Source organism: Ursus maritimus (genome assembly GCF_017311325.1).
Source record: "Ursus maritimus isolate PB19 chromosome X unlocalized genomic scaffold, ASM1731132v1 scaffold_X1, whole genome shotgun sequence".
NCBI lineage: Eukaryota > Metazoa > Chordata > Mammalia > Carnivora > Ursidae > Ursus > Ursus maritimus.
In genome coordinates this window covers 3,937,792-3,956,280 of record NW_024423319.1, presented here as the reverse complement: position 1 = coordinate 3,956,280, position 18,489 = coordinate 3,937,792, and the positions used below count along the sequence as shown (strand labels likewise).

At 39.2% G+C, this 18,489-nt stretch overlaps 1 protein-coding gene and 1 pseudogene across 1 annotated transcript; both read right to left on the bottom strand.

Annotated features, from left to right (window-relative positions):
* Window positions 1–11,807: 11,807 nt before the first annotated feature.
* On the bottom strand, window positions 11,808–12,452 carry LOC103667616 (coiled-coil domain-containing protein 169-like). The gene has a single exon (XM_008695787.1). The coding sequence runs from the start codon at window positions 12,450–12,452 to the stop codon at window positions 11,808–11,810; it is 645 nt and encodes a 214-aa protein (XP_008694009.1).
* Window positions 12,453–13,691: 1,239 nt separating this feature from the next.
* Window positions 13,692–14,485, bottom strand: LOC103667615 (annotated as a pseudogene).
* Between the last annotated feature and the right edge of the window lie 4,004 nt (window positions 14,486–18,489).

Genomic DNA, 18,489 nt, shown 5'->3' with positions numbered 1-18,489 from the left:
TTTGGTTGGTGGTTGCCAATTCACTAGTTACCAACTTACTTTGGACAGCTTGGTCCACAGGGCCAAATCTGATTTCCCTGGTTTGACACACCCAGGTTCCAAAAGAAAAAAAGGGGAGGGAGTTTAGCTACCTAGAAATACAGACCATTTTAAAAGGAAAAAAAAAAGCTTAAATGGGGACAGGGATGGTACCAATGAGAGGTTGCTTAGAGGCATGAGGTCCCTTTTCTCTCCCCTCTTTCCCTCTTATCAGCTGGAGACAAAAACTAAAGACTGTGGGTTCAGGTAGCTATAAGCCTAAAACAGAGGGGGGAAAAAGGAAAAAAAAAAAAAGACTACGGTTTTAGGCAGAAACAAGCCCAAGGGGAGAAAAGGGGAACTTAAAACCTTATGTACTGAGCAAATGCAGGTCTAACAAACATAATGCTAGCCCTAGATTACTTATTGATTTTATTTTTTTAAAGATTTTTGTTTATTTGAGAGAGAGAGAGAGGGCACAAGCAGGGAGGAGGGGCAGAGGGAGAGGTAGAAGCAGACTCCCCAAGGAGCAGGGAACCCAATGCAGGACTTGATCCCAGGACCCCAGGATCATGACCTGAGCCCAAGGCAGATGCTTAACCGACTGAGCCACCCAGTCATCCTTATTGATTTTATTTTATTTTTAAAATATTTATTTATTTGAGAGAGAGGTGGGGGAGGGGCAGAGGGAGAGGGAGAGAGAGAATCTCGAGCAGACTCCACATCTAGCATGGAGCCTGATGTGGGACTTGATCTCACAATCCTGAGATCATGACCTGAGCCAAAATAGAGAGTCAGAGGATTAACTGACTTGAGCCACCCAGATGCCCCAGCCCTAGATTACTTATTGATTTTATTTTATTTTTAAATATTTTATTTATTTATTTGACAGAGAGCAAGACAACCAGCGAGAGAGGGAACACAAGCAGGGGGAGTGGGAGAGGAAGCAGGCTCCCAGCGGAGCCTGATGTGGGACTCGATCCCAGGACCCTGGGATCATGCCCTGAGCTGAAGGCAGATGCTCAACAACTGAGCCACCCAGGCACCCCTACTTATTGATTTTAAAGATTTTATTTCATTTATTTGTCAGAGAGAGAAAACACAAGCAGGGGGAGGGGGATGGGCAGAGGAAGGAGCAAATTCCCCGCTGAGCAAGGAGCCCAATGCAGAACTCGATCCCCAAACCCTGGGATCATGACCTGAGCCGAAAGCAGATTCTTATCCGACTGAGCCACCCAGGCGTCCCAACGTAAGCCAGGTTGTTTTTGTGCTTTTGTCATTTGCTTATTTTATACATATATATATATGTGTGTGTGTGTGTGTGTAGGTACATGTATATACATATGTTTGTATATATGTATATATGTAAGTGTATTACATATGTATATGTCTACATGTTTACACATATATGTTTATATGTATGTATATATGTATGTATACATTCCTTCTATACATATGTGTAAGTATGTGTGTGTATATATATATATATATTTTTTTAATATAAATATATAATAGATGAATTGTATATATATGCATATATGTGATATATATATCTAAATTAAAACAAAGCCCCAAATTTGATCCAGTTCAAAGTCCAAAATTGATATTCTAAAGATTTTTTTAAAGATTTTATTTATTTATTAGAGAGAGAGAAAGAGAGAGAGCACAAGCAAGGGGAGTGGAGGAAGGAGAAGCAGGCTCCCCGCTGAACAGGGAGCCTGATGCAGGACTTGATTCCAGGACCCCAAGATCATGACCTGAGCCAAAGGCTGTCGCTTAACCAACTGAGCCACCCAGGCACCCCTATACTAAAGAATTTATATAACTGAATGATAAAAGACTGCTGATTGGCTATTGTGCCTCTACAACCTTTGTTCTAAATTAACATTTGCTGAAATACATCAATTGATAAGACCTTTTGGACTTGATCAAGATGGGGCTCAAATTATAGTTGTATCTGGGAATCCCCCTGAACTTCAGGATCGTGTCCCCTATAATCTTAAGAAGGTAACTGAACATAAAGTGAAGAAAAAAATTGGTTTGCCTCACTCTAATTATAGCCTTGCCTTAGTTTCCAAAATTATAATATCCATTGACCTAAAATATTCCATTTGGACATACATGGTCTGACACAATAAATAGTAAATTAAAATTAAAGTAGGTCTTTGGGACTTACAAATTGGCTTAATGAAATGGAACCCCATTGCCCCCCAGTTAAAATAGTTAACCTGGCCCAATATAAGTTAAAACGGGGATCAAGGATTAAAACTCACCATATAAAATCTAATTAATAAAGGGGTGATTACCTTCTCTGCCTCTTCTTTGACAGCCCAATTTTGCCTGTTCCTAAATCTAAAGAAAATTTAAAAGTTGTGTGTGGGCAGGTATTCCTCATGTTAGATCATTACTATCTTTTATGCTGTGGTCCCATCCATCAGGGCCCCCACAGCAGACATCCAATATTATTAACATTACTGATTCTGTTCAGTGAACAACTGGCAAATATTTTGCTCTTACAGATTTGACTACCATTTTCTGTTCAGTATCTATTTCAGCAGCCCCTCAGCTGCAGTTTGCTTTTACCTCTGAAGGGACACAATACACCTCCAGGCTACTCATGGGGCACCTCAACAGATGTGCTATCACACACAATCTTTACAGATAAGATCTTAACTACATCCACCTTCCTATAGGAGCACAGGTATGACATTACATTGATAACCCTCCTCCAAGGAGATTCATTAAACACACTTATTAAGGACATACCATCCAACATCTTTTAGTCCATCTTGGGTTCTGATGACAACATATTCCTCATTTACAAATTTTATTCCCAAATTAAAATTGACAGGCACTCTTGTCCGTCACCCCCTCCCCCTGCCAAGCTCCTTCACCAAAGAGACTTTGGCAATGTCTTCTCGTACCTGCTGGAGTCTGGGCCGCTTCTGGTGGCCATAAGCTCACCAAGGGCTTCAGGTGCAAGAAACCGTCCCCCCAATCTTATACCATACACCATTAAAATTAAAAAAATGACTGGCTACCTACCAGGCTTTCCTAAAAATAGAGGCTTTCATAGACCTGAGCATGTGATCCTACATACTCTACTGCCCAGTATGCTTTGAGTCATGGAAACAGCATCCCACAAACTTGGCACAGCTGCAGAGGCCTTCTTAAAACAGGACGCAACCACACCTGGGCCCTCTGACATACTCTACTTTCAGGAGGGGGTGGCCTTCCCTGTCCTCAGTCCCTTGCCAGATGCCGAGGTGGTAGAAGAAGTCACCCCTCCCCCAGACACTTGGGTACCTCGGAAACCCCCTGGGATTAACTGAGTAAACAACAATAGAGTACATAGACCATGCCAATGGCACTGCTGACTGTCATACGTGATGGAGCTAAGGGAAATGTTGCTGCTTCCCATCCTTTAGCCAGGATATCCCCTATAAAGGATGGGACCCAAAAAACAACATTCTTAGCCAAACTTCAGGCAGTCATCTTAACACTGGATGCCCCAGCCAAGGAATGGTACTATCTTTACATTTATTGTAAACTGATGGGCATTGCCTTAAAATGGTCTCTTTCAGGTTAAAGAACTCTGGGAATCTCTTGCCTCATGGATACCCAAAATATAAAAGGACTCATGTCCCCCAGGTATAAGGCCTTGCCAAGACATTCATTACCTTTGGGGTTAGAAACTAATAATAACCAAGGTACACATTTCATTTCTTAAAATATACAATTCCTGGCTCTTGGAAAAGATGCTCAATAGAACTTCTATGTCCCTGGTAGGTCCCAAATAGTCTGTTTAAGAGACATAATCGTTTCCTCAAACAATTCATTTTCAAATTTCAGTCTCTATAAGTCTCTATCTTACCCCAGGCCTTAACCAATCTTTAGAAATTTTTGATCTTGCTCCATCCCATAAGGGCTGGAGGCCAGATCCAGGGTGCATATTCTCCTAGGACCTGTTGACCATAGATTGTCCCATAGGCAGGACAGCTGCTCATCTGATATATGACCCATTTGAACCTAAACTTCTACCCCAAATAAAGAGCCTGCTAAGTGCAGCTGAACACCATGCTGGTGATTGTAGTCTTATTACTACAGGTCTAGATACATTCATTGGTTTATAATCTGGAGGCCCAGCTCTCCAAGTAAGCCATTGTTTCAACCAAACATGGCAAATGCTAAGACCCACATCAACCTGAGTGGGTATCCCCTTAAAAAGGATACCCCAAGTCCCTAGGTAACATTGCCCTGGTCTGGGAACTTACCACTGGAGATGACATCACTTCAGACAACATCACCTCAACCCAAGACCTCACCATTGGAGATGATTTCACTCCCTGTGCTGGAGACAACTTCACCCTAGGCACTAAGACCTCCAAACAAACAGTGCTCATGAACTGCCTCTCCTAAGGCACAAAATGGACACAGGACAATTTTGCTTTTCTTCCTTTGTTATTAGGGATCCTATTATGCTCCTGAGCTCACCGTCTGCAGAGCTCATGATCCTGCTATACTCCTTGCCCTTTGCTAAAATGTACACTCCTATACTCCCACACCTAAAGGGAAATCTGGGAGAGGTTACTACTATCTGTGTCATTCTAAAAAGTAATGGAGATTATTGCTTTCCCCAGGAGACACCTGCCTCTTATCAGTCAACCCCTTGACCTCCTGGGGAGAGGACCACTCACTCCCAAGTGCCTTCTACTTCTCTCCTCCAGCTATCCACCAAAATCTCCTGCCTTGCATCTCTGACCATGACCACCACAACCACTCCTTCCTTTTAACTACACACAAATACCACTAATCTTTACATAGACTTACCAGTTCATACCCTCCAACAACACAACTGCCAGGTCCGCTACTTTAACGTGAGCATATTTCTAACACACTTTACAACTCCACCAACATATTGTTAGAGACCTCCGAAGTTTCAAATCCACTTCCTTAGCTAATGCCATATAAATAAGAAACCTACTTATGGGCTGGCCTACAAGGATTCATACCTTTACTTGTGTTCTTCCTTATTACTCCCATAATAAAATGTCTATGCTTGTTTGGGACAACTTAAGCCCTACTACTGAAAACCTCTATTATCAGCACCCCAAAGTTTTCTTTTCTTTTCTTTCTTCCTTTTAAAAGATTTTATTTATTAATTCGAGGCAGAAAGATACACAGAGCATGATCAGGGAGAGAGGCAGAGGGAGAGGGAGAAGCAGACTCCCTGCTGAGCCAGGAGCCCAATGCGGGGCTCAATCCCAGGACCTGGAGATCATGACCTTAACCATCAGCCACCCAAGCGCCCCACATCCCAAAGTGTTCTTAATATGATTTCTTTTTTAAAGAAGATTTATTTATTTATTTTAGACAGACAGAGAGGGGGGAAGGGGCAGAGGGAGAGGGAGAGAGAAGCTCCAGCAGACTCCCCGCTGAGTGAGAAGCGGACACAGGGCTCAGTCCCACGACCCTAAGATCATGGCCTGAGCCGAAATCAAGACTTGGACACTTAGCTGACTGAGCTACCCAGGCGCCTTCCCCATCTCATTTTAAAATCTAGTCTGATCACCTATTTTTTATTGTAGTGCTTATATCATTTACATTTAATATAATTATTAATTGTAATATAATATATTTATAACTGCTGTTTTGCTATTTTATGTCTCATGTATTTTTTCTCTTGTATTTCTTCTTTACTATTTACATTTGCACGAAGTTGATATTTTGCAATTTCTATTATTTCCATCTTATGTTTGCTGTTGGCTCAGTTTGCTCTACTTTCTCTAGATTCTTAAGCAAATCTTAGGTTATTGATTTGAGATCTTTCTTCTTTTCTCCTATAATTTCAAGCTATGATTTTCCCTCCAAGCACTGTTTTAGCTCTACCTCATACATTTTAACACATTGTGATTTGGTTTTTATTCAGTTCAAATTTCTTTCTAATTACCCTTGTGATTTCTTTTTTATCTATGGGTTATTAGAAATATGTTGTTTAATTTGCAAATATTTCTGGATTTCCTAAATTTCCTTCTGTTGTTGATTTCTAATGCCATTGTGGTCAGATACATACATTGTATGATTTCAATTATTTTTAAAAATTTCAATCCTTTTAGGGGCACCTGGGTGGCTCAGTTGGTTAGCGTCTGCCTTCGGCTCCGGTCATGATCTCAGAGTCCTGGGATCAAGTCCCACATTAGGCTCTGTGCTCAGCAGGGAGTCTGCTTCTCCTTCTCACTCTCCCTCTGTGTTCTCCCTTTCTCTCTCAAATAAATAAATAAAATCTTAAAAAATACCCTCTAGTTCCATCCACGTCATTGCGAATGGTAAGATTTCATTTTTTGATGGCTGAGTAATATTCCATTTTGTGTGTGTGTGTGTGTGTGTGTGTGTGTGTGTGTATGTGAGTATTTGTATCATTTATGTTGGGGCTTTGTTATGTGTGTATTTATAATTGTTATGTCTTCCTGATGAATTGACTCTTTATCACTGTTAAATGTCATTTTTTTCTCTAGTAACACTGTGTTAAAGTCTATTTTATCTGATATTAGTTGTGGTAGGCAGTATTCTAAGGATGGCTCTACAGGATTCTTGTTCCCTTCTTATTCATTCAGATACTAATCTGGATACTGCTATGATCAATTTTCCAGATGTAATTAAAGCCCTAAGTCAGAGGCACCTGGCTGGCTCAGTCAGTAGAGCATGTGACTCTTGATCTGGGGTAGTGAGTTCAAGCCCCACATTAGGCATAAAGCTTACTTAAAACACAAAAAAAATTTTTTTTAAAAAGGCCCAAGTCAGTTAATCTTATACAAAGATTGTCTTGGTGGGCCTGACCTAATCAGGTGAACCCTTTAAATCCAAAGTTTTTTCTCTGGCTGGTGCTAAATTAGGTTGGCAAAGATTCAATGCACAAGAAGGATTTAAAGCTCTATTGCTTGCTTGAAGATATTAGGGACTATGTGTCAAGGAAATGGGGACCTCAGTTTTATGGCTGGCAGGAATGCAATTTCTGCCAACAACCTGAACTTGGAAGCAGATTCTTTGAACTTGGGAGCAGATGCGTTTTTTGTTTGTTTAGAAGCAGATTATTCCCTAGAACTTCCAGATAAGAAGCCAGCCTGTCCAACACCTTGATTTTTGCTTTTTGAGTCCCTAAGCAGAGAACCTGCCTGGTCTTATGACCTGCAGAACTGTGAACTAATAAATGGTTATTGTTTCAAGCTGCTAAATTTGTGGTCCTTTGTTACACAGCAATAGAAAACTAATGCCTTGGGACAGCTGCTCCAGCTCTCTTATGGTTACTTATGGTTTGCACACAGTATATCATTTTCCATCCTTTCAACATATCTGTGCCTTGAATCTAAAGTGTCTGTTCTAGACAGCATACAGTTAGATCCTCTTTTTTTAAGTAGGGTCCCCCCCCCAGCATGGAGCCCAACATGGGGCTTGAACTCATGACCCTGAGATCAAGACCTGAGCTGAAATCAAGAGTTGAATGCTTAACTGACACTGAGCCACCCAGGTGCCCCAGATCCCGTTTTTAAATCTAGTCTGATCTTCTATTTTTATTTTAATGCGTATTTCATTTACATTTAATGTAATAATTGATTATAACATAAATGTAATTATTTATAACTACCATTTTGCTATTTTCTATGTCTCGTGTATTTTTTCTCCTCTATTTTTCTTCTTACTGCCTACTTTTGCACTAAATAGATGTTTTCTAGCGTGCCATCTTAATTCTCTTTATTTACTCTATTTTGAATTATTTTCTTAGTGGTAGGTCTGAGGATTATAATATACATCTTAACCAAAAACAATATACTTCACATTAATCCTAACTTATTTCTGGTAGTGTACAGAAATGCTTTAATATTGCTTCCTTTCCTCTCCCTTCATTTGTGCTATTATCGTATTCATTACATCTTTATATATTCCAAATATACCAATATTTTAATAATTATTGTTTTATGCAGATTCTTTTAAATAAGTTGTGAGAAGGAAAGAAAAATATGTTTACATTGTATTTTAAGTTTTCCTATGTGATTACCTTTACTGGTGCTCTATTTCTTTGTGTGGGTTTGAGTTATAATTTCTCTTCAGCCTGATGAACTTCCTTTTTTAAAAATTTCTTATAAGGCAGGTGTGATAGCAATTAGTTCTCCTGGGGCTTTCCCCCCCCCTGGGGAATGTCTTTTTATTGTGGGGCCTTCATTTTTTGAGGATTATTTTGGTGGGTATAAGATTATTTTTTAATAACAGCATTATTAAGATATAAATTATATAACATATGATTAACTCACTTAAAGTGTTCAATGGTTTTTAGTATATTAACAGAGTTGTGCAGCCATCACCACCATCAATTTTAGAACATTTTCATCACCCCCCAAAGAAACCCTGTACCCTTTTCAGTCACTCCCCATCACCTACCCTCCCTCTGGCCCCACCAGCCCCAGGCAACTACTAATCTACTTTCTGTCTCTATGGATTTGCCTGTTCTGGATATTTTATATAAATGGAATTATGCCATATGTGGTATTTTGTGACCGCCTTCTTTCAATTATTATTTTCAAGATTCATCCATGTTGTAGCATATATCAGTGTTGTAGCACTTCATTTCTTTTTATTGCTGAATAATATTCCATTGTTTGGATATACTACACTTTGTTTATCCATTTATCAGTTGATAGACATTTGGGTTGCTTCCACTTTTTGGCTATTATGAATAATGTTGCTATGATCTTTCATGTACAGGTTTTTGTGTGGACATAGGATTTATTTTTTTTAAAGATTTTATTTATTTGTTTGGGGGGGGAAGCATAGAGGGAGACAAAGAGGGAGAAGCAGACTCCATGCTGAGCAGAGAGCCCAACATGGAGCTCGATCCCAGGTCTCCGAGATCATGACCTGAGCCAAAGGCAGACACCCAACTGACTGAGCCACCCAGGTGCCCCTGGACATAGGCTTTAATTTCTCTTGGGTATATATGTAGGAGTGAAATTGCTGAGTCATATGATAACTCTATGTTTAACTTTTTGAGGAACTACCAAACTGTCTTTCAAGGTGGCTGCACCATTGTACATCCCCACTGGCAGTGTATGAGGGATCTGATTTCTCCACATCCTCGCCAATACTTGTTATTATCTGTCTTTTTGATTATAGTAACATCTGTGTTTATAAATGATATTTCTTGATATTTTGTAATACATTTAAAAATTTGGAATATACTAAATATTGTTTTACTGATTTTTTGCTTTATGAATTCTAAACTTAAAAATACTGTTATTAATACATATTTCAATTTTAAACAAAGAAGGATCCCAAATTCTTGTTTTTGCTCTGGTTATTGCAATAAACAATTGCACTTTCTTATAAAACCTCATATTATCTTCAGAGCTTAGAACTAGGAAACGAGGGAAAACTTTTTCACTACTCGTGTATTCCATCTACAAAACTAATGAGAGGTATGTAGCTCATTCCTTCTTTGTGCTGCCTGTTAGAAAGCTTAAAGCTGGAGTTTTTCTTAGTCACAAATTCTTACAAAACTGTTTAACTTTTATTTTCACCTTCTATGTTGTGGTTGTTGCTTTTATACCTCTAAATTTAGTTGCACCCTTTCAGAGGGAAATAAGGCATAAAGAAGTAAATAAATAAATGTTTAGTAAGTACCCTTGATGTGCGCAGCAATCCCAAGGCAGTGGTTAGGGTAGATATTCCCAGCTCTATATATAAGGAAAGTGAGGCAATGAAAAGCGATTTACTTGTAGTCAGAAGCTTAGAAATGGCGAAACTGTTATCAGAACACAGATCTTCAAAAGTCTTCCAATTCAGTTCTTTACACTACCCCATCAACATTCCATTACCGTGTTTAAGACATTTTCTTTTTTTTTTTTTTTAAGATTTTATTTATTTGACAGAGAGACAGCCAGCGAGCGAGAGAGGGAACACAGGCAGGGGGAGTGGGAGAGGAAGAAGCAGGCTCCCAGTGAAGGAGCCTGATATGGGGCTCGATCCCAGAACACTGGGATCACGCCCTGAGCCGAAGGCAGATGCTTAACAACCGAGCCACCCAGGCGCCCCTAAGACATTTTCTGATATCTGGATAGTATTCTAAAGAAGCTCCTGCAGAACTAACACTTAAATGTGATAGATCCCTGTGGTAAGATGTTCAATTAATAGACCATCACAATGATTGAGATAATTTTAAATGTTGTTTAATTCCATCCCTACAATGGCCTACCTCTGTATGATAGAAAAAAACCTTTTTTATTCTTCAGTGATGATCTGATTCTATTTATTACTAATATTAAGATTATCAATTTGTTGCTAATGCTAAGAAAGATGGTATAAAACATAAAAATGTAGTATTTGTTTGATAATATGGGCCATGGTATCTGATATCTGTAGTTAGCTTAATTAAGAATAGGAGAAAATATTTCCAAACACCTACAATGTAGAGTAATTTATAGGAAGTGACTTTATATTTCACTGCATTGTCTTTTACAGTCATATAAAAGAATTAGTTGGCTATATGGAATTTATGCATTCTCCTTAAAGTGAGTAACTATAGAGATAGTTATAGAAATGCATTTGGTATTCATTACTGGTGAGGCTGAATAGAATTTAGGTTTTTAGTGCCAGATACAAGGTGAGAACACCATTAGCTAAAAACTATACTGACCATTGGGTGATTTCTGGGAATTTAAATTCACTTATGAAGTTGAGCAAATAAATTATATGTGTATTGCAGACCTATGTGACAATTACAAAAACAGTCTAAACGTGAATAGAATTTAATAAATTTTCTAAAAGAACTCTCTCCCATCCTCATTCTATCTCCACTTCTAGACTTGAGTATTGTTGACACTTGCCAAGTTTGGTCCAAAAAATAAGGTCATTACTATGAATTAATAAACATCACAAACATGACTTAATACACTACGTGCTACGTGGTAGGACCCTGTAGTTGAATACGTATTGGTTTTCTAGAATGGTAAGAAGCCTTAGAAGTTGCAGAGTTTGCCTGTCATTTTACAGGTTGCAGGAAATAAAGATGAGGTAAAGGGACTTTCACAAAATCTCATAAATTCATGGCAGAGTGGAGACTATAACCAAGCTGATTCCTGTTTGAAGGCTATTTCCTCAATACCGTACTTCAAGCCAAAGTTTAAAATGCAGTTGATTTGCAGCCTTGTTTAAGCTTTGGGCTGAAAAAAATGAGCATGATATAGCCTAAAATAGCAAAACGTTTTGGTGAACTCAGATTTTTAAAAATTTTATTTATTTATTTTTTTAAGTAGGCTCCATGCCAGGCTTTAACTCACAACACTGAGATCAAGGCCTGAGCTGAGATCAAGAGTCGGATGCCTAACTGACTGAGCCACGTAGGTACCCCGAGCTCACATTTTTAGATTACAGCTGACTAGAAACCAAATACAACAGCAGTGTTACTTATCGAAGCATATCATGGAGAGATTATTAAAAGCAAGTATAATGATGTAAACTTCAGGTTCTCTAGGACTTTTTAAGAACCACAAAGTGCTATTAGATATATTAGAGTCACTAAAATTACATTCTAGAGTAATTTTTGAAACTAAATAAATTACTAAAAACATTACTTTCACGCGGATAAAGGAACAAACATCTGGAAGAGGAGCTAAAGAAGTTTTAATAGCTCTTTTTTAAAATCTATTTCATTCCCTGAAAAATGCACTGAAATCTGACTTCACAAGTTGAATATTACATATGAAGAAAGGGAAGAAATAGAAGTCCATCCAGTTCTGGAATCATGGATTGAGTTTTGGCAGATGGTTTGGTTTTGTAATCTTTTTTGCTGGCCCTTTCTTGGCATTTACTATCTTCTGATTAGCAGGATTATGTCTCCCTGCTTTCACATGATTCTCTTTAATTCTATGAAGTTGATCCATCTGTTGCCTTTTAGAAACTTGGTGTGAGCCAGAGATCTGAGACATTTCAGCCAGGTAGGCGCGGCGTTCATCATTGGTCTTATGGTAAGCCTTTGACTCTTGTTCCAGTCTAAGTGCACAGTTTTTCACTTGATTTTCAAGACTCCTCTTTTCCTTTTCTAGCTGTTTAAGTAATGTATTTAAGGATTCCACTGGCATTCGCTCATAGACACGAATAGAAGCGAGTCTATCTGAAGGATTTCCACGGATTTTTTCCATTTTCTCTTTGAGAGTAACAATTTGCTTTTCTAGTTGATCATTCAATTCAAGTTGTGCTTCATAACGGGTTTTCCATTCGCCACCTTCATTGTCAGTATTGAGTTTGGCTTCCAGTTCCACTATGTTGTGTCTTATTTCAAGTATTGAGAGCTGCACTAAGTCTTTCGTATGGATTTCTTCCAGTAACTCCAGTTTAAGGCGGTCAATGCTCATACCTTCGAAGTTGTCCCCTCTACCGTCCCCCATGGTGTCAGGTCAGAGACCTCCCACGTCCTTCTCCTCAGCACAGCTTACAGCAGAAGGCCTGAAGGGACACCCAGTAGTTGGGGAGGAGAAAGTGTTGTCATGAGCTGTTGCCATGGTGACCTGACTCCTAGAATTCTTGGTTGAGTTTTCTCCCCCAGCACTTTGAATATGTCATAATACTACCTTATTTTCTCCATTGTTTCTGATGAGAAGTCAGCTGTTAATCTCACTGTGGTTCCTTTGTATATCACATGTGATTTTCCTCTTGCTATTTTCAAATTTTCTCTTTGGCTTTCAAAAGTTTGATTATGACCTCTCTAGCTATAAATATCTGAATTTGTTCTACTCAGAATTCATTAAACTTGGATGTAGATTGGATATAGAAGAGTTGATTCAGATGTGTGATTAATGTTTTTCATCAAATTTATGAAGTTTTCACTCATTATTTCTTCATATACTTATACCCCCTTTTCCTCCTCTTCTCTTCCAGAACTTCCATTTGCATATGTGGTGTGTTTGATGGTGTCTCTCAGGCCTTTGAGGTTCTTCAGTTTTCTTCATTCTTTTTACATGTTGTTCTTTAGACTGAATAGTCTCTATTGATCTGCCTTTCAGTTCGCTGATTCTTTCTTCTATCAGCTCAAATCTGCTGTTGAGCCCCTTGAGTGAATTTTTCACTTCAGTTGTTGTACCTTTTAACTCTAGAATTTTTATTCATTTCTTTTTTATAATTCATATCTCTTTATTATTAATGTTCTCTATGTGATGAGCCATTGTCATCACACGTTCCTTTAATTCTTTAAATGTGCTTTCTTTTAGTTCGTTGAACGTATTTATAATAGCTAATTTGAAGTCTTTTTTAAAAAGATTTTATTTATTTATTTGACAGAGAGAGAGACAGTGAGAGAGGGAACACAAGCAGGGGCAGAGGGAGAGGGAGAAGCAGGCTTCCCGCTGAGCAGGGAGCCTGATGCAGGGCTCGATCCCAGGCCCCTGGGATCATGACCTGAGCTGAAGGCAGACGCTTAACAACTGAGCCACCCAGGTGCCCCTTATTTGAAGTCTTTCTGCACTAAATCTGTCATGGAGGCCTTCCTGCAGATAATTTATATAAGCTGCTTTTTCCCCTGTGTATGGGCTACACCTTGTTTCTTTGTTTCTATTTATTTATTTATTTGTTTGTTTATTTCTAGAGAACTTTTTATTACTTTTATGTACAGAAAATTCAGCAGCGTCCACTCAGCCCAGTTTGGTGGCCAGTTCTTTAGCCTTTGCCTTTTCTAACTTGGCAATGAGAGTCATCAACTTTGGACCCAAGACGTTGCCTCCCCAGTGACAGTGGATCTCATCATATCTGTCATTGTAATTGGTCCTGATGGCTTCCACCAGCTTAACCAGAGCTCCTTTGTCTTCTGAGTTAACCTGTGTGAAGGTGACAGTAATTCAGGTCTTCCTGTGGACCAGACGCCCCAGCCTGGCCTTCCCCTTGATAATGCAGTAGGGAACCCCCAACTTATGACACAGGGCAGACAGGAAGACAGCCAGCTCGGTGGGATCCACATCATGTGCAATCAGTATCAGCTGAGCCTTCCTGTTTCCCATCAAGGTGGTGACAATACTAACCCCAGGTCAAAGGACAGGCGGCCTCTTAGTGTGGACATCCCATTTGCCAGCAGCTGTCTTCTCAGACTGGGCCTATAATCTCTGCTTCTACTGCTTTGTCTCTGGTCTGTATTTATAGGCCAGCTTAAGCCATTGAGTGGCTATTTGAAGGTTCAAAGCCTGGGTGAACTGGTTAATTGCGGGAGGCACTTTCAGATGTTTATAGAGAATAGCCCTTTGCCACTGCAGCCAGATGTGGTAGGGCCACTTGACAAAGTGGGTGAGGTCCCTTTTGGGCTGGATGTCCTGTCCGATGACAAAATTCTCAGGCCTTTTCTCAAACAGGGGATTGACCACCTTCTTGGCCTCTGCTTCCTCACAACAGCAAGGGTTGGTGTCACCTTCTTCCTCTTAGCCTTTCCTTCCAGCATCTTGGGTGGCTGGAGGAGAGCTATTTTTATTTTTTATATCACGCTATGTTCCTTTGTTTTTGCTTAGTGATATGCTTGGACTAATTACGTAGTGTCCATCTCTTCTGTAGTATGTGACAACTGGAATCTTTGCTCAGGTTTTTAAAAAATCCTTGTTCTTATTTTTAAGCCTATCCCCCTAGGGTGAGATCTAGCTTAGCGGTCAGTCAATTATTTGTCAAAGATTTTGCTTAAACACTTTGAGCCAGCAAGGTTTCCACCATTTTCCTAGGGCATCTGTGCATGTATTGTTGGTACACTCATTCTAAGTTCAGGCAGTTTACAAGTCTTCTCTGATTTTTACCTTCTGCTTGTATAAGGCCTAAGGTCAGCCATCTCTGATCTCCCCTGAGCATATATGGAGCCCTTTGTATGCACACAGCCTTCCAGATACTCCAGAATATAAAGTCTATTCTGTCTAATATTCATATAGCTGTCCTGACATATTTTAAAAAGATTTTTATGTATTTATGAGAGAGGGAGCACATGCACAAGCAGGGAGAAGGGCAGAGGGAGAAGAAGCAGGCTGCCCGCTAAGCGGGGAGCCTGACACAGGGCTTGATCCCAGGACTCTGAGATCATGACCTGAGCCAAAGGCAGATGCTTAACTGCCTGAGCCATCCAGGTGCTCTTATCCTGATATATTTTTGTTATTGTTTGCATGGTGTATTGTTTTGCCACGTGTTTATTTTTAACCATTTTTAAAGATTTTATTTATTTGAGAGAGAGAGCAAGAGAGTGTATAAGTGGGGGGAGGGGCAGAGGGAGAGGGAGAAGCAGACTCCCCAATGAGCAGGGAGCCTGACATGGGGCTCAAACCCAGGACCCTGAGATCATGACCTGAGCTGAAGGCAGACACTTAATTGACTGAGACACCCAGGCATCCCGATTTTTAACCATTTTGTACTCTTACATTTAAAATATATCTCTTGCAAGCAGCATATGGTTAATTTTTTTCATATAGTTAAACTGTGTCTTTCTTTTTTTCTTTTTTTTTTTTAAGTGAACTCTGTACCAAATGTGGGGCTTGAACTCACAACCTGGAGATCAAGAGTTGCATGCTCTACTGACAGAGGCAGCCAGGCGCCCCTGGACCATTTCTTTAATTGGAATATTATTCTAATAATATTTAACATTAATTATTGACATGTTTAGATTTATATCTGTAATCTTTCTGTTTGTTTCCTATGTATTATACCTGTTCTTTTCTCATATCCTTTCTTGTCTACTTTTGGATTCATGAGTTTGTTTTAGATAAACTTTTTATTTTGGAATACTTTTTGATTTACAGAAAAATTGCAAAGATAATACAGAAAGTTCCTGTAAACCCCTCACCCAGGTTCAATTTCCCCTAATTTCAATTTCCTGAATGTTCTCACTTGTTGTAATTAGGAAACAAACATTTCTACATCATTATTAACTAACCTTCACATTTTATTTGGATTTTAATAGTCCAAATAGCCTGCTTCAGGATCCAATCTATAATACCACATTGCATTTAGATGTTACATGCCTTTCGTCTCCCCTGATTTCTGATGGTTTCTTAGTCTTTGTATTTCATGACCTTGACAGTTTTGAATTTGTCAGGCATTTTGTAGAACGTCCTTCACTTTGGGTTTGTCTCATGATTAAATTAGGTTATTGGGTTTTGAGAGAGTGTACCACAGAGATGAAGTGCATTTCTCATCACATCATATCAGAGGGTGCCTGCTAACAACATGACACTGGTCATTATCAACCGTGATTTAAGATGGTGTCTGCCAGGTTACTTCACTGTCAAGTTATTATGTTTTCCCCTTCCCATACTCCGTTCTTTAGAAGTGAGCCACTAAGTATGATGTGTTTTTTATTATTCTATTTCCATCTTTTGGTTTACTAGTAATACATTCTTTTATTATTCTTTTGGTTGTTAACCTAAAAATTACAACATGTATTTTTGACTAGAACCTACCTGCAATTACTACTTTTTTTAAAAAAATTTTATTTATTTATTTGACAGAGAGAGAGAGACAGCCAGTGAGACAGGGAACACAAGCAGGGGGAATGGGAGAGGAAGAAGCAGGCTCCAAGCAGAGGACCCTGGTGTGGGGCTCGATCCCAGAATGCTGGGATCACGCCCCAAGCCAAAGGCAGATGCCTAACGACTGGGCCACCCAGGCACCCCTGCAATTACTACTTTTACCACTGCTTAATGTGAGGACCTTTCAATTCTTTAACTCAGTTTATTCCCTTATAAATTGAGTTGTTGTTGTGTGTTCTTAATGTCATGAATTTTCATTCATCGTTTTTTTAAACATCATAAGACACAAAATATTTTGAAACAATCTCAAACCTACAGAAAAGTTTTAAGCACAGTACAAAGAAATTTTTGCCTGAACCTTTTTTTTTTTAAAAATATTTATTTATTTGTCAGAAAGAGAGAGAGACAGAGAGAGAACACAAGCAGGGGGAGAGGCAAGTAGAGGGGGAAGCAGGCTCCCTGCTGAGCAAGAAGCCTGATGCAGAACTTGATCCCAGGACCCTGGGATCATGATCTGAGCTGAAGGCAGCTGCTTAACCAACTGAGCCACCCAGGCATCCCAGTTGCCTGAAACTTTTATGAGTAAGTAATTGACCCAATGCTCTTATCATTTCAAAATAGTTCCATGTGTATTTCCTAAAAAACAAAGGTCATTCTCTTAAAAAACTGCAACATAACCATCAAATCAGAAAATTAACATTGATATATCACTATTATCCAATACGCAGATACCCATTCAAGTTTTGCCAACTTGCCAATAATATCATTTATAGCCAAAGAATCTAATTCAGAATGAGGCATTGCATTTGGTTGTCATGTCTATTTAATCCCGAAATCTACAATAGTTACTCTGTCTTTCCTTAACTTCCATTACATTGACACTTAAAGATTACAGTCCAGTTATTTTGTAAAATGCCCCACAACTTGTGTTTATCTGATGTTTCCTCATGATTATATTTGGTTTATAAGTTTTTGGCAAGAATACCACAGAAGTGATGCTTTGTTCTTTCATTGAATTAAGTTGGTGTTTTCCAGGCTTCTCCACTATATAGGGTGATTCTTTTTTCCTTTGCAGATAATAAGTATTTTGGGTACAGGTACGTTGAAACTGTATATCTACATGTCTGTATATGTATATCTATCCCCAGTTCCTCATCGAAATTTTCATTCATTCATTCATATCAGTATGGACTCATGACTTCCTACTTTATTCAATGGGTTTTAATCTATTACTATCATTATTTACTATGATGCTCAACTTTAGCCAATGGGAGCCCTTTTAGGTTGGCTTCTGTGTCCTCTTGATATTTCCCCCATTATTCTTTGAGCACTTCTTTACTTTTATGGACAAAAAGAAGGGTAAAACTCCTCTTATACTTTCCGTGCCCCAGTCCTAGGATTAATCTTTTCTCCAAGGATCCCTGGTTCCTTTTAATGGAGAATGGTATTTAGAAACCAAGATCTGGGCCCTGGGTGTGCTCATTGTCGTTAGGGTTGTTATGGACTGAATATATCCCCACAAAATTCATATGTTGAAGCCCTAATTGCCAATGTGATGGTATTTGGAGATGAGGGCCTTAGGAGATAATTCGGTTTAGACAAGGTCATGAGAATGGAAGATCAGTGCCCTTATAGGAAAAGGGAGATACCAGAGCTCTTTCCAGCATATGAGGGTACCATGAGAAGGTGGTTATCTGCAAACCAGGAAGAGGCTTCTCACCAGAACTTGATCATGCTGGTGCTCTGATCATAGATTCCGAGCCTTCAGAACTGTGAGGACCATGCTGGTGCTCTGATCACAGATTCCCAGCTTTCAGAACTGTGAGAAATAACTCTGTTCTTTAAGCCCCCTGGTCTATGGCATTTTGTTATAGTAATCAGAGCTGACTAAGACAACGGTGCTGCTGCTCCCAGGCCCTCTCAGTAGATTAGAAGGGGGAAACCT